Source organism: Cyprinus carpio, chromosome B12 (genome assembly GCF_018340385.1).
Source record: "Cyprinus carpio isolate SPL01 chromosome B12, ASM1834038v1, whole genome shotgun sequence".
Taxonomy (NCBI): domain Eukaryota; kingdom Metazoa; phylum Chordata; class Actinopteri; order Cypriniformes; family Cyprinidae; genus Cyprinus; species Cyprinus carpio.
In genome coordinates, this window is record NC_056608.1 from 22,147,453 (window position 1) to 22,163,478 (window position 16,026).

The 16,026-nt window shown below is 34.9% G+C and overlaps 1 protein-coding gene across 2 annotated transcripts in view; it reads left to right on the forward strand.

Moving 5' to 3' along the window:
* Positions 1-15,746, forward strand: part of LOC122139279 (transcription elongation regulator 1-like protein) — an 81,086-nt gene extending 65,340 nt beyond the window's left edge. Inside the window, exons 7-15 of one of the 2 annotated variants that reach the window (XR_006156176.1) lie at positions 3,695-3,777; positions 4,910-4,998; positions 7,185-7,336; positions 8,948-9,023; positions 10,269-10,377; positions 10,593-10,682; positions 11,021-11,139; positions 13,115-13,710; positions 14,900-15,746. Coding sequence is in view for 1 of the 2 variants with exons in the window: in XM_042735970.1 (XP_042591904.1) it covers positions 3,695-3,777; positions 4,910-4,998; positions 7,185-7,336; positions 8,948-9,023; positions 10,269-10,377; positions 10,593-10,682; positions 11,021-11,139; positions 13,115-13,271 (875 nt within the window). In the remaining variant the exon portion in view is untranslated. Of the gene's footprint in view, positions 1-3,694; positions 3,778-4,909; positions 4,999-7,184; positions 7,337-8,947; positions 9,024-10,268; positions 10,378-10,592; positions 10,683-11,020; positions 11,140-13,114; positions 13,841-14,899 lie in introns of those variants that run through there. The other variant, XM_042735970.1, reaches the window with a different exon arrangement.
* The last annotated feature ends 280 nt before the right edge of the window (positions 15,747-16,026 follow it).

Here is a 16,026-nt window from a genome sequence, read left to right on the forward strand (position 1 = left end):
TCATTTGATAATATTTTAAATTGTACTGTAGAAATATTTCACCATATTACTGTTGCAGCCATGGTGTATATTTATATTTTATTTAAAAATACCTATGTAAAGAAACAAGATCAACTGGTTGAGAAGCAAGTTTTAAACATTATTCTTCCTTTCCATTATTAATGGACAGAGCCATCATATTTTTATAAAAAAGAACAACATCTTGTGGAGGAGGATTTATTTTTAATTATTATTCTAAAGGAGAATTGCTGGTAAACGGGGGGTAAATGGTAAACTTAAGAGGCAGTTTGAGCGAACCACACCATGGATGCGAGTCTTACCTGAGGAGGTGATTTCGCTGTATTTGGTCGGGGTAATGCGGACAGTAGATCCATCAGAAATCGAAGCTGAAGGAACTCCACTGATCGTAATAAAGTAGTGCTGCCTCCCAAATAATTTTTTCCTGCCATTCATGGTCGCGATTATTACATCACATCCAAACTACACACCACACCAACGCACCTAATCACACACACATTCGCGATTCGCTCTAAGTGAACGAACGTATTACTACTTCATTTCATTTTCCTTTTATGTGACTTTTGTTGGTCAAGAGTAAAGAATTAACTAATCCTGTTTTTTTTTTTTTTTCTTTTATTAGTGTTTTATTTAGAAGAGAATGCTTGTTTATTTGACTCATGTGTCGTGAAAACTCAGTTCCTTTAGTTATGTTTGTATGAAACCTTGTCGTTTTGAAATTGTTGTTTTTTTTTATTTACTTATTTTTTGTTCACCTGTGTTTATATGGGTCTGATGTGTTTCCAGAATTTGTATCCAAATAGAAAGTTTTTGTTTTAAATATACTGTACGTGTGCTATGTATATTTATTATGCATATATAAATACGCACACATGCATGTATATTTTTAAAAAACATGTTATTTTTATGTATTAAATATATTTATTTATAATAGAAATTTTATTAATATAAATATACACATGTAAATACATGTAAATATTTTCAATATATATGCTGCATGTGTGTGTATTTATATATACGTAATACATATACACAGAACACACACATATATTATGCAAACAAAAACTTTTATTTTGGAGGTGATTAATCGCGATTAATCGTTTGACAGCACTAGAATAAAGAAACTTCTTTTTTTTTTTTTTTTTTTTCTTGAAAGCATCATTTTATTCCAGCCCTGGACATTTTTATTTAATATAGTTATTATTGTGGCATCTCTGAAGTGAGTAATTGTTTTTGAAATTGCATCTTTTTTTTCTTTCTTTTTTTCTTGATTTATTCGACAAGTTTGTTGCGAAAAATATATAAAAATAACAACCCTGCAGGCACTTCTAAAGGAGGCTTTAATTAAAGGATATCTGCTATATAGCCTTTCACATTTATTACTGATAAGTCAGAAAGGGATCATAGAGAAAAGGATGAAAAGCATTCTTCACTTGCTTTTCCAGTCATCATGAAATTGATTGCATTTTATACAAGACAGATCTGAGTCTGCACACTCTAGCTAAACAGATTTAACTTGTCCAGCAATGTTCAACCATCATATTCCTTCCTTCTGCATTATGGTGTAGTTCTACATTCCCTGTGTGACACATATTTTGGACAGCAGCCTTGTGTTTATCACAGCATAAACAGCTTGTGATTCAACTAGTCGCCACACAGATATTCCTCTCCATTGTCTTCCGTCTATGTAAGACCTCAGAGTGGAAGCGTGCCATGGAAGTGTCTGCACTGACAGAAACAGATGAATGGTTTGTGTAGGCGTGGATGAAAGGTTTCCCATCAACGCTTCCAGCTCTGTGATGATGACTGATATAAATCAAACAGAATCTTCATTCAGTCTTTATTGCAAAGCAGTTGCTTCTTGTTACACAAAGAGTTGCTATGGGGCCAGAACAGTTTTATCCAAGTTTAATCAGGATGTGTCAGTGCTAGTTGTTTTATAAGTGATCTATTACTAGCTGTTCCCCTCATGCCCCCTTTAACAGTATACATATACTGTACTCATGTTCAAGAGCTTTTTTGAAGAAGAACCTGGATCAAGTTTGTTGACACACTTTGGTATCGGCTTGTCTGAAAGTTTAAATTAACATTTAAAAGCTTGAAGTTTGGAGGTTATACTTAATCTGAAAATGCCAGACAGGCCAAATAAAAAGTCAAATCTTATTAGACTACTTCAGACCCTATTAGACCTAATCAGACCACTAAACCACAAAAAGACCACTAGACCTTTAAAAGACATGAGTTTCTTTTTTTTTTTTTTCTCAGCATGGTTCAACATGTTGGTAGATATTGGTACAAGTTGCTAGCATAGCATGTTTTATTATGTTGTTAACATATTTTAGCATGTTTGTAGCATATTTTAACTAGTTTTAACACATTGTTTGCATGTTTTCACAAATTGTTCACATTGTTAACATCCTAACACATTGCTAGCATGTTTCCAGGACGAGTTAACATGTTTTAACAAGTTGATAGCGCAGCATGTTTTATCATCTTGTTAGCATATCTTAGCATGATTGTAGCATATTTTAACAAGTTGCTAGCATTTTGTAACACATAGTTTGCATGTTTTAGCAAATTGTTCACATTGTTAACATCCTAACACATTGCTAGCATGTTTCCAGCATGATTTAGCACGTTTAACATGGTGTAGCAAGCATGTTTTAACAAGTTGGTAACATGTTTTAGTTCTTGCTAGCATGTTTTGACATACAATGAATGTAACTGGTAGTTTACAGTGCTAAGAAGCAAGTCTATATGACTGGTGCACTATATTCAAGTCCTCTGAAATCATTTGGCTACTTTGTGTGAGAAAAAAACTGAAATGTATATTCAAGTTAACCACTTGTATTTCCTGTCAGAATTAATTGTTTGCATGCCTTGTGTTTAACCTTACAGTATACTGTATATAGAATCAAGGCAACCTTCAGCAAACCTCATTCACACCTTTGAGCAAGAGCTTTTCTCCCTGATGTTTCTTTGTTGTTTTATCCAAAGCTGCTGAATTCAGTGTGCAGCCTGTTTGAGTTTAATTCCATGCAGGACAAAAGATCAAGCAGCGCATTTGATTTCCACTCCACCTTATGCTTGCCACATCTAATTTCATACCTTTCCATGGAGATAAAGTGAAAATTATTTTGGGCTAGACTGAGTTTGAGTGTGTTCAAACTATTGAAAGTGACTGACGGCGTAGTGCATAATGGTTTCTACCATTACTGACAGCCTCAGTGTGTTCTTTTCTTATTGATTCTCCTGCCAGTGGTTAGGTGGTTGTTATTAGAAGGTTTTACTCTTATCAACTGATGTACAGAATGTGTTACAGTGTCTTTTGATAACTTGTGATGTTGCTTGTAATGTGATTTATATATATATGTGTTATTGTGTATTTTTGTAAATTGTGTTTTTGATTGTATTTTGATTACTTGTGATGTTGTCAACTGATGTACAGAATGTGTTACAGTGTCTTTTGATAACTTGTGATGTTTCTTTTTGTTTGGTTTTTTTGTATAATGATTTTTTGAAACAATTTTCACTCAGAAATTGCTAGTAAATATTAGTAGATAGATTAGTAGATGAAGTGAACATGGGAATTTACTGTTGATGAGGCGCTGATTTCTTGAAGAAACAATGTGGATTTTGGCATTGGGGGATATTGAGCATTTATCTCTGTCCTCAGATAAGATTTTGGAATTGAAGAAGCCATCCTGCACAGACGCCTTAGTGCTCCGCCGTAATCCAAACCCAGAGGCTAAAACTGAGGTTTGTAATCCTTATCATTCTCTCATTAGCTGTATTTGATTCTTAAAACCATTTTATAGGCAACATTGACATAATTGCCATCGACATACTGTTCATTCATTGCCAGACCTTGGTCTTCGTGAAAATTATTCTGGATTGTCTTAGAGGCAGGAAGAATATCGAACTGATTTGTGGAAAAGGTCAGACTATGGGCACAATCAGATTTGGAGTCCAATTAAGATTGAGTTAATAATCGCTTTTGTTGAAGAGCGCTGTACCACAGTGTCCCCATAGGTGACCGCTTTTAAAATCTTCTCAGCCAGATTAATTAGCGAAATTCCCCTAGAACGGTAATTCATTTGACCGTTAAGAGTGTTTCAAGCCTGCTGCCCGACTTTATGCAGAGAATCAGTAATCTGCATTATTCGGTCATGCAGGGACTGGATAATTGGTTGTTTTCTGAGTGTGTGTTCAAGGCTGAACACATCTACATCATTTATCAGATTGATAATCAACACTATATTTGATTATTAGCCTTGTAACCTGTGTTTGGGGTGAGATAATTGAGGTTCACTTTGCCTGCATGATTACAGAGTAGAAAAAAACATATGTGCTGTTTTAAAGCCTCGCTATCTGCTGCTGAACCAAACTGAGTGATTCGATTTCAGATGTGATTTGGAATGATCTGCATTCACAGTATTTCTATGATTAAAATATGATACTCAAATAAATATTAAAATACATACATCATACAATTAATTTTTTTTAATTGTTCTATTATCAGTATTATTTTAGCATTATTTATACAGTATTTTATGAATATTTTTTAGATTTCTAGTTTTTATTTTTAAGTTAAAAATCATGATTTTTTTTTTTTTTATGTAATCATGTTTTTATTCTGTTTTATTGTGTTAGCTGTAATTTTTAGTTATTTTTTAAGCTAATCAAAATAACTCAACTGTAGTTTGATTAAAATTAATTGGAATGCACGATGAAAAAACATGATTTATGAGAATGGTTAAAAACGTAGTTATCAGATTTTGCAAATGAACTCTTCATATTTCTATTTAATATTTCAGTTTTAGTAATTTAATATTTAATACTTCTCTCTCTATTTGTGTATATATATGTCAAGCTGTGTATTTGTGTGCAGGATGGGGCTTTTAAAGTCAGTATGGACGAGGACAGCTCACTCAAAGACAAGCGGCCAGTTGCATCTTCGCCTATACCTGGATCACCATGGTAACTACCCGTTTTGTTTGTGCAGTTATGATTGTATGGCTCGCCATCAGTTTGATGCATCTATATTGACTCTCTGCATGCAAGATAATGACCAATCGATCGTGTTCTCGCAGTTGTCTCTGTGTCAACCTACACTTTCAAATGCCACTGTTGTAAGTGCGCTGTTGTCTACTGTGTTTGGGAATGCTTTAATAGCCAATTTGTTCTTCTATAGTGACAAAGATGTTTGTTTTATCTCCTCTCATTCTGTCATAAATGTCAGCAGCTTTAGCACCATTTAAATGATGCATGCCGCTTTATAACTGTTTGATGACAGTAATACATGCTTGAATAAAATACAGCAGTGCACATGGCAAACCTCCAGCGCTAAACGGATGCACTGACACCCAATCGAAAAAATGCATTAGGACGACGTGTTATGCAAGACTTCCATTTTTCTCTGCCAAAGCAGTGTGGGCTTTTCTTCACTGCAAACAAACACTCACACACACACATTTTTGAAACCCAGGAGGTGTCATGGCTGATCGTGTTCAGCTTTTGTTGACTCACACAAACTGGCTTTACTGGTAAATGCATTTAACATGTGGTTGATGACACCAGAACCGGAGCTGGTGTGTGATTATCCAGATATGAAAGCTCATATGAGATCTCTTTAGTGTCTCAAATGTGTCAAAAATGAGATTGAATGGAGGACAAACTGAGATTATTGCTGAAGTTTTCAACTTGTCAGATATTTATTTTATTTATAGTTGAAGATGAGACTTCGATAATATCTCAAATTATATCAGGACAGATCATTTGGTTCAAACGTACAGATTTGTTTTTCTTTTTTTTCAATTCTGATGCATTTGGGCGTAGTTAATTTATAAATGTCTATTTTCTTTAGTTATCTAATTCTGTAGATTGCATGGGAAACCTTGAAATATTAGTTATATCAGTTTTAGAAATAAAATAACAGCTATTTGCCAATAAAATAAGAGTCCAATAATATATGTAAGAGCCATTTTTTTCATGAACGAGACTACACTGGTGGTGGAGCTGTATGTTTTTGATTCACTTTAGAGAATCAGTTCATATGAGATTTTTGCTCATGAACGGGATTACATATACACATTCTGTATGTTTTGATCGTGAGTCATTCTGCACAGGCTGTGCTATGTGTATTTATTCCCTAAAAAGTACCAGTTCATAAGAGTCATCACAAATCAAACTGGTAACGTTGATGTATGTTTTTGTTTCAATATGGTGAACATATGAGTCACTGGTTTATGAATTAGATTACGCTGGTTGTTCTGTATTTATTTTTTTGGTTAATTTAAAAAGTATAAGTTCATAGGAAGCCGGGATGAAAGAAGGGCATAAGAAAGTATTTTAGCATGAAACAAAAACTGCACTAATTTGCGTCTTCTAAGCCATAAAAGAACAACCTCTGAGCAATAAAATGGTCCTTTGGGTAGAGCTCTCGCTTCAAAAGTTAATTTTATAGCTATTGTTTTATATGGAGGTTGCATAGAAATGATTTAAATCTCTGCAATATTAATGGAAAGACAAATGAAGCATGTGTCTAGTGCTAACCATATGTTTGCACTATGAATAACTGCAGATGAGCAGAGCCGGTGCTCTGTTTCAAAGATTTTTTAATATCATTGGGTCAGTTTTATGGTACAGGAAGGCACTGCCGATCTCCCTGATGCGATGGAGTTGCAAAATGAATTGTCAGGATTGGTTTGTCATGGTTGGCATGAGGTTGTATCAAATTACCTCACAGACTACTGCAGAATCCATGAATACTTTATCCGACATGCCCTGAATGAAGCCTGAAATGGGTCTTAAATTATCACTGTAAGGTAAGAATATCTAGTGCGGAACATCTGAGAAATTGGTCGCATTTGGATTTGTGACATAAAACTTAAATGTTTAATAGGCTTGCAGATACTTGATGCTGGACATATTGTGGATTTATCCATTTGACAATCTTGTGAACCTGCTGAAGACTGATTACGGAAAAATAGCAAGTGAAGACAAAAATGCATCAGAATCAGAAGATCAAATTCAGACCATCTGGTCTTAGTTGTGACCCAGAATCCTCTCTCTGGGTCACTTTGGTGCTGCTGGGACTGTTTTTCGTCATCAGGATTTTTTAGTCACATCCTGTTGGATTGTGTTTCTCTCTTTCTCTTCTGTAGGTGTGTAGTGTGGACAGGTGACGACAGGGTGTTTTTCTTCAATCCCACCATGCATTTGTCAGTATGGGAGAAACCAATTGATCTGAAAGACCGTGGAGACCTCAATCGAATCATCGAGGACCCGCCACATAAACGCAAGAAAGACTCTTCAGGTAAGATTTTGGCTGGAAAAAATAGACCATTCAGGCATATTTAACACTCTGTTAAACATACCATACGATTCGGGACAATTTTAGATGCCATTTAGGATGAATAGTCTACAAATTGGTATGCAGGCAATGTGTTTTCTGACCCATTTAATGGCAAAATTATTAATAAATGAAATCCAGATGGCACAAAGTGAAACAGAATTTAATTAACATCAAAAATTCAGTGAGTATGAATTATAATTGAAACATCATCGTATTTAGACAAAAACTGTTATACAAGATTCAGTAAATGTGTTAACTGCTAAAAAAAAAAAAACTAAAAAAAAGTGATGCCACAAAATATATTTTATCTCATTTCTAAATCAGTCTCATCTAAACATATCAACCTGTGATTTCACTGCATATTCCATGAACCTGACATAAGATAAGAGTTCATTCATTCATTCACTGAAAGAGTCTCTAATGCTCACAAAGGCTGCATTTATTTGACTGAAAATACAGTAAAAACAGTAATAACGTGTAATGTTTTTACAATTCAAATAACTGCTTTCTATTTTGTTTGTAAAAATAAAAAATGCAAATACAAATATAAACCAGAATAAATGTATAATTAGTTACTGTGATGGCAAAACTCAATTTTCGGCAGTCTTTAGTGTCACGTGATCTTTCAGAAATCATTCTAATATGCTGCTTTTCTGCTCAAGAAACATTTATTGTTTATTAGGAATGTTGAAAACAGTTGTGCTGCTTAACATTTTTGTGGAAATAATTATTTTCAAGATTATTTGATGAAGAGAGAACAGCATTTTTTTTGTGAATAGAAATCTTTTGTAACATTATAAATGTCTTTACTGTCACTTTTGATCCCTTTTATGCAACCTTGCTGAATAAAAGTATTCATTTCTTTCAAAAAAATAAAAAATAAGAATGTACTTACCCAAAACTTTTGAACAGTAGCATAATACTAATGAGATCAGGTTGGCGAGCTCTACTGTAGCCTCAAGGTAAAACTCATTTATGTTCAGATTAAGTTGCTGAATCAGTGAAGTTTAACTCACGACTCTGTGATATGAAATACAGGAGCAGAGTCTGTATAAAGGGATGAAGCTGACTGAAAGTTTAATCCTCACAGTGTGATAATGATGCTCAAGCAAAAGTTTTAATACACCCACCAACTACAGAACTGGTGTTCTCATGGATTAACTAAAAGCAGTAATCCAATGAAGCGGCTCTGCAAATATTGAATTAGTCTGGATCTGGTCTGAAAGTTATTATACGGTTGGCTTGATTTCCCAGTAGGCTTTTCATCTTTATTGATTTAGTTTTATTGCCATTTTGTGGAGATTATCTATTGATGACCTTAATCTATCCAGCATCTATAATTTAAATACGTCCGTTCGAGAAAAATTGTTCTTATTGTACTTCTTGGATTAACAACCTGGCATGAGCCGGGTATATCAATACAGATCAGCTGGAGATGTGTGCATAAATAAAACTTTACAAGCTTCTTGCATATTTTTAATAATATATCACTCATTTCTTTTAATAATGTGTTAAATCCAAGTATAGTGTAGGACATATACTGATCTACAGCATGATTTGTTCCATCAACAGACGATGGCTCAAATGCTGATGCTGATGATGACGATGATGATGAAGAGGAACATAGTTTAAAGACCAAACGCTATAAGTAAGTAGGGTCGAGCCATGTAAAATATAACAGCGGATCTGAGTCTGTTTTAATTGATGAGGAGGATCTTGCATCAGATGTGTTGTGTGTCACTCACCTTAATAATCGCAGCTCAACAGGAAGTCTCTGGTTTTTGGCGGGCAACATCTGCACTCACAGCTTAATGTGAATTTCTCAATCTGTCTTTCTTGGAGATGATTTAAATTGAAAAGTCGGATGTTTGAAGTACACCCAAATGTCTGCGTTGAGACAAAGAAACATTTTTCATTCCAAGAAAAATGTAAAGAGATTTTATGTTGCATATTTAACTTCCAACAGTTTGGATGTTGTTTTTTTTTTTTTTTTTTTTTTTTCTTTTTTTTTTCTTGAGGTTAATACTGGTTGGCTGATATGTTTTTTTATTTTATTTTATTTTTTTATTATTATTGTTATTATTTTTTAATACTCAATAAAAAAGTAATTAAAAATTTAGTTTTAAAAATAGGAAAAAAAATCATACATAGTCACAATTTCCGTTTGTCTTCAAAACTTCAAGCATTTAATCATAAGCCTTTAGATCAAAAAGTTCTGAGGATCAAAGTGTGTCCAGACTTTGCAGTGTATGATAAAAATGAATGATAGCAAAAGAGGCACAGTCAGAATTGCTAAATGACATGAATATTTAATTTACACAATATTTACTGCAAAATATTTGAAGCTAATTGTGTGAGTTATCCATTAACAAGTCTTTGGTAAACACTTCTGTTAATCGGTGAAGTGTGCTTATCGGGATAGTTTGGGCAGAATCAATGCACTATAAAAATTATGTTTTAAAGTTGAAACAAATATTATAAGAAAATACTTGCTAATTGCCATTTCTTTGTTTGTGAAATTAAAGGTGCAGTAAAAGCGATTTCTGAGAAATGCTGTTGAAAGTTAATCGGACCGTGCACCAAACCACACTTGTAGCCAATCAGCTGTAAAGAGAGTGTCCACTTATGATGGGGGAATTACGTGCGTTGTGTACCATGTTCATGAATCTGGGGGCTATCTATCCTATCTTTTTGGGTGGGGGGGGGGGGGGGGCATTTGTTATGGTGATTTCAAATATCAACAGTGTCTCAGAAATCACTTACTGCATCTTTAACTGTAAAAATGCCATTATTTTCTGAGTGAAAATTTTTCTACACCAAATTTTTACTTTGTATTGGAGAAAATATTAATAGAATTACACATCAAAGCTGTTTTATTTCCATTCCTTTGAAGACTGGACCATCCTGTTGAGTGTGAAGGAAAAAATGGATCATCTCTTCGGATGGTTTTGCCACTGGAGCACCGGATCGGCCACTTCAGAGACATGCTTCTGGAAAGAGGGGTGAGAAATCCAGGGACGATAATGAAACTTCAGCCTTAAAGAAATAAATGAGATCAAAGTTAATCAAGTTATTCAGCCAAAAGTTACAATTCTGCTATATTTGACCCACAAAAAAAATCCTACAGACTTTGCATATTTGCACACACTGTGAATCTTAAAATGAAGTGGTGTAATTATTCTGGATGAGCATCATTCACCCTGTGTGTTTTGAACAGGTGTCTGCGTTCTCCACCTGGGAGAAAGAACTGCACAAAATTGTATTTGATCCACGGTACCTGCTGCTAAGTCCAGAAGAACGAAAGCAGGTACGACACAAAGGTTTCACATCAGCCTCAATCAACATCAAACAGTAATAAAACTTCAAACTTCATTAACTCTGTATTTCCACAGACCTACTGTGGTTTTGAAAGTACTAGTAGATGGTGGTAAGACTTAATGTCTTACATTAAGGTAACTGTATACTGTATATCACATCATTGGGGATTCATACATCGAAAATTAATTATATATATATATATATATATATATATATATATATATATATATATATATATATATATATATATATATATATATATATATTGCAGTTAAAAAAAATGTTATCAAATAATTGACATTTATTTTATTATTTATTTGCCCTCAGATTTATGATCAGTTTGTCAAAGCAAGAATGAAAGAGGAGCACAAAGAGAAAAAGTGCAAACTCCAGCAAGCGAAAGAAGAGTACAGAAAACTGCTAGAGGAATCAAAAGTCACATCCAGGTGAGCTTATGAAATAATTGTGTATGCTTTTGCTGATGCATTAATAAAACCCGTCTGTAGAGCGGATTATTTATTCAGCAAAGGTGTTAATAACTGATGGTCTTTGCAGTTTGGGTCCTCGTTTCTTTGAGTTTGTGTATTTGATGATAACCTTGTTTCTTGTTAAAGGTCTCACACAGAAGTAAATTCAAACACACCACAGGGATTAACACTCAGCTTGAAGTTTCCTCTTTGCAGGTTGAACAGAGAACTTCTTTCATTTACTGTTCTTTACCTGATTAATTTATGGTGAAAGGAGCTGAAGAGACGTGAATTGGTGCGCTATTATTAACACATTCACAGCTCCAGTCCTTGAAACAAAACAACACATTTTTAAGAAGTGATCATCTTAAATCACTGAGTAGATGGAAATATGATATAGATGTATATGTTTGCATTAACTCTTTCCCCCACCACTGATGGAACTTTCCAGCTGTCATTGTTTTCTCTGTTATATGGTAGGAGGTGCTATTACACCTCTTTTTTTCAATCAATTTTATTTGTAGGTGTCTTTTATGACACTCAGGGTCTTCTAACAAATCTCTCTATAACTTCAATGTAACAACAGCAAACAAGGCAAACTATAAAATAAAAGGAAACACTAAGAATAAGGCCGGCTGGTCTTCTGAAAGAGTACTGCATATCAGCAGAAACAAGCGATGGCGTATGTAAGCAGATGCATGTGTAAAATAACGCGATGATCAAACATTAAACAGCATCAAAACTGCCTAACATTACATAATAAAATGTTGTCTCAGGAAGTGGTCTAGGTCTGTGCAAACTGGAAACAATCTAGTCCATCTATGTTCTTAATCTGATCCGGATGTAGTCTGCTTGCCAAGCTCACTCTAAGCGGGACTTGAACTGGTGTTTTTGGTATGCGAGGTGGGAAAAACAAAGGAAGCTAAAGATCACAGCCTAACTGCACAGCTCTTACTAGCTGGCCTTCGTTATACTCACCCGCCAATATCTGGGTCACAGCACCAATGTAACTCAACCATTTGCTCAGAGTGGGACTTGAATTGGTGTTTCTGGCATGTGAGGCGGTCGCACTAACAAGGACACTAAAGACCGCATCCTCTAGCGTCAGATACTAGTTCACCTCTTGAGATCAGGGGAGTGAGTTTCTCCTTCACAGATCTTACTAGCTGATCTCTGCTACAATCCCCTAAACCTCACTCCCATTTGGGTCATGGCACCAATGTAACCTGCCTGCTCGCTCCGAGTGGGACTTGATCCGGAATTTCCAGCAATGGAGGTGGGCTCGCTAACAAGGATGCTAATGACTGAATCCTCTAGCGAACATGGGCTGCTAGTGCACCTTGTGAGATCAGTGGAGTGAGGTTTACCTGCACAGCTGCACAGGTTATACTCACCCCCCTATATCCGGGTCATGGCACCAATGTAACCCACACGTTCGCTCTGGGGTGTGTTTTCCAAAGGCATCGTTAGATAACTATTATTGCAAGGTCCATTGAACTCCATGGGTATCGATGGAACTTGCAGCCATAGATGCTTTTGGGAAACGCACCCCTGAGCAGAACTCGAACCGGAGTTTCCAGCATGTGAGCCAGACACATTAACAGGCTTAGCCTAGAAAAATCATAGCAACATTCTAGCAACCAGTTTGCAATCCCCAAGAAAAATATTTTAGTTCAGATTTCAGGAGATAAAAAAAAATGCATCAAAATGACGAATGTTTCTTTGTGATATTGTGCTTTGCTGCTTTATTGCTCTGGCCAGGTTCACGTGTTTTCACCTGTACTTCAGACTAAAGACCTGCAGGATCTCCTCTATAGAGAAGACTTTTAAAGTCTAGCCATGAAAACAACCGCAATCAGACCTCTTAAGCTGAACAATAGTGGATCATCACACTGATGACATAAAACATCTCATGACTGTCAAGGATCTCATTCTGATGTTCTCTTTTTCGTAGGTCGACGTTCAAAGAATTTTCAGAAAAGTACGGAAAAGATCCACGATTCAAACAGGTTCTGAAGAGGAAAGACCAGGAGCTGTTTTTCACCCAGTTCATCAACGTGTTAAAGAAGCGGGACAAGGAGAACAGAATTCGTCTGAAGAAGATGAGATGAGTGTTTGCAGACAGGGCTGTGAACTTAGTTCCTGTGACTGTTTATCACAGTTTATACCGTGATACCATCTGCCCACATGTCTGACCAAACCACAAGGGCAGTTTGCTTTTCAATGACTTGACTTTTGAACAAACGAACAAAGGCAAAACCAACTGAGTATAAGCAGCAGTTTGGAAATGAAGTCTGTATATCTGAATGTGTTTCATATTGAAGCTCTTAAACTCCGGTTTGAGTATTACAAGTTTCCTAAATCACAACACTGAATACAAATACAGAGTTTGACTCGTTGGAAGTATCTAAAGCCATTGACCTGTGCACACAGGTGGAAAATGATTTTTATATTAATTGTACATAAGTGTTGACTTGCCTGGCGCTGTGCTAAAAGTGACCCATTTTGTCAGAGTGTGACACAGGTTCTCCACAGCATCTGTGAGAATTGGTAAGTGGTGTTGTGTATCGATATAATTTTTTAAATGCCGTCTAACGGTTTGTTGTACAGTCTTAAAAATAAAGGTGCTTTAAAAGGTTCTTCACAGCGATGCCATAGAAGAACCATTTTTGGTTCCACAAAGAACCATTCAGTCAAAGGTTCTTTAAAAAATCTCTTTCTTTTTATAATCTGAAGAACCTTCTTTCAACACAAAGATCCTTTTGTGAAACAGAAAGGTTCTTAAGATGTTAAAGGTTCTTTATGGAACCATTTAGACAAAAATGTTCTTCTATGGCATCGTGAAGCACCTTTATTTTTAAGTGTGATTACATCTGTAATGATATCGTAAAAATTAAAGTGATACTTTTTACTGAAAATTCATGTACAGTTCTGTGAAGTGTTGTAGTACTTCACCCAAAATTAACATTTGCTGAAAGTTTACTAACCCTGAGGCCATCCAAGATGTACCGTAGATTAGTTTCTTCATCCAAACATCCAAACTATGGGTCCTCTGTAGTGAATGGGTGCCGTCAGAATGAGAGTTCAAACAGCTGATAAAAACATCACAATAATCCACTAGTAATGCCCAATTTTTTCAAATCTGTTTTGATGAAACTCATCTACATGTTGGATGGCCTGAGGGTGAATACATTTTCATTTTTGGGTGAACTATCTCTTTAAATCAGTGCAAGTGGATTTGGTTTACAGTAAATGAGAAATTTAATTGAAAGGAATGTTTAGACATGTTTGGCTACATCCAATTCATGTAGCTATTTGTAAGTATGAAAAAAAAAGATTTTATTTCATTTAATATGGTTGAAATCCAATTTTACATTCTTCTGTCAGCTTTTTATACACATCAAAAACCTTATGCAGGGCTCAACAATATAGAGTTTTTCCAAAAAGGTTCCAGTTATTTCTCTGTACTGATCTTAAACATAAAACCATTAAAATTATTTTAGTTGCAAAATAAGATGTGACCTTTTTATCTTCTAAATACTAAATTCAATTCTAAATTCTAAATTCAAGATCAATTGTGAGATATAAAAAAGGTCAAAAGTGCTAGATATAAACTAACAAGTCAGAGGAAAAAAAGCCAGAGTTGCAAGATGTAAACTTGGAATTGCTAGAAAGAAATAGGAATTGTGAGACAAGAGGTCATAATATATTTTTTATTTATTTTTGTATTTTGTGGCAGGTGGGGAAAAAAAACAACAGAATTTGATGTAAACTGCAAAATGCAAACTTGAACCTGCAAGAAGAAGAAGAAAAAAAAATTCTCATTTTAAATCTCACGTACGTATACATATACGTATGTTATCATGTTGACATTTTTCACAGTGTTAAATTATTATTTTTTTAATTAAATAAAAAAGTCATTTTTACTGTAATACCTCAGTTAAGAGCTTTCAATCTGCAAACATTTTATTCATAATCATTTTTGTTGATATTCAAATAAGTTGTATTGTGGAAGAGTAAAAAAAAAGTGATTTTCAAATAAACAAATTTCTGATTATACATGTATTAAACATGACTCTAGCAAATGCTCACACAATCTTCCAGGCCACAGAAAACATTAACGGTTCCTTCATTAACTTTGACACACCAGAAGAAATGCAGGCTTAATATTCAATATCATGTGTTCCTAGATGTTTCAGACAAAATTAGAATTTGATGTGCCTAATTAATTGTTGATAAATATTTGTTGCAGTGCACACATTTGTCACATTAACAAAAACTATTTCTCAGGCATCAAATTTAAAACATGATCACTCTTTTGTATACACACTCTTGTTTGGATTGCCATGTTCATACTGTTTTTGGAAAGGACATTGGGTGTCTTCAGTGAAGCACTTTGGTTTAACGTTGTGGCCTGTTTTCAGCTGTATTGCTTGCAAACACAAAGCTCAAATAACCAACAACAAAGACTGTGTTTCAATAGCAGCACCATTATTACTTTAACACCAGAGACAATAAGACAAAAAAGGCTGAATATGTAATCAACATGATACTAAGGCTGAAAATAAACTTGCATTTTTTTTTTTTTTGCCATAGCCCACTGATTATTTGAAACCCTTTTCACAGTCATGCACTAGAGATGCTGGAGAGACATCTTCATATATTTAGTCATTGTTCAGCCTGTCTTGGATAGATGTGGTCAAGGGAATCAAGAGACCAATGACGTCTGCAGCTGTCCAGATCCACAAAAATGGGAACCAACAGCCAGCAGGGTACAAGTCATGACATTTAACAGTGAATTAGAGTGGACACATGTTGAAAAACAGTTATAGGGATATTTACCCTGAAATGATAATTCATTCAAAA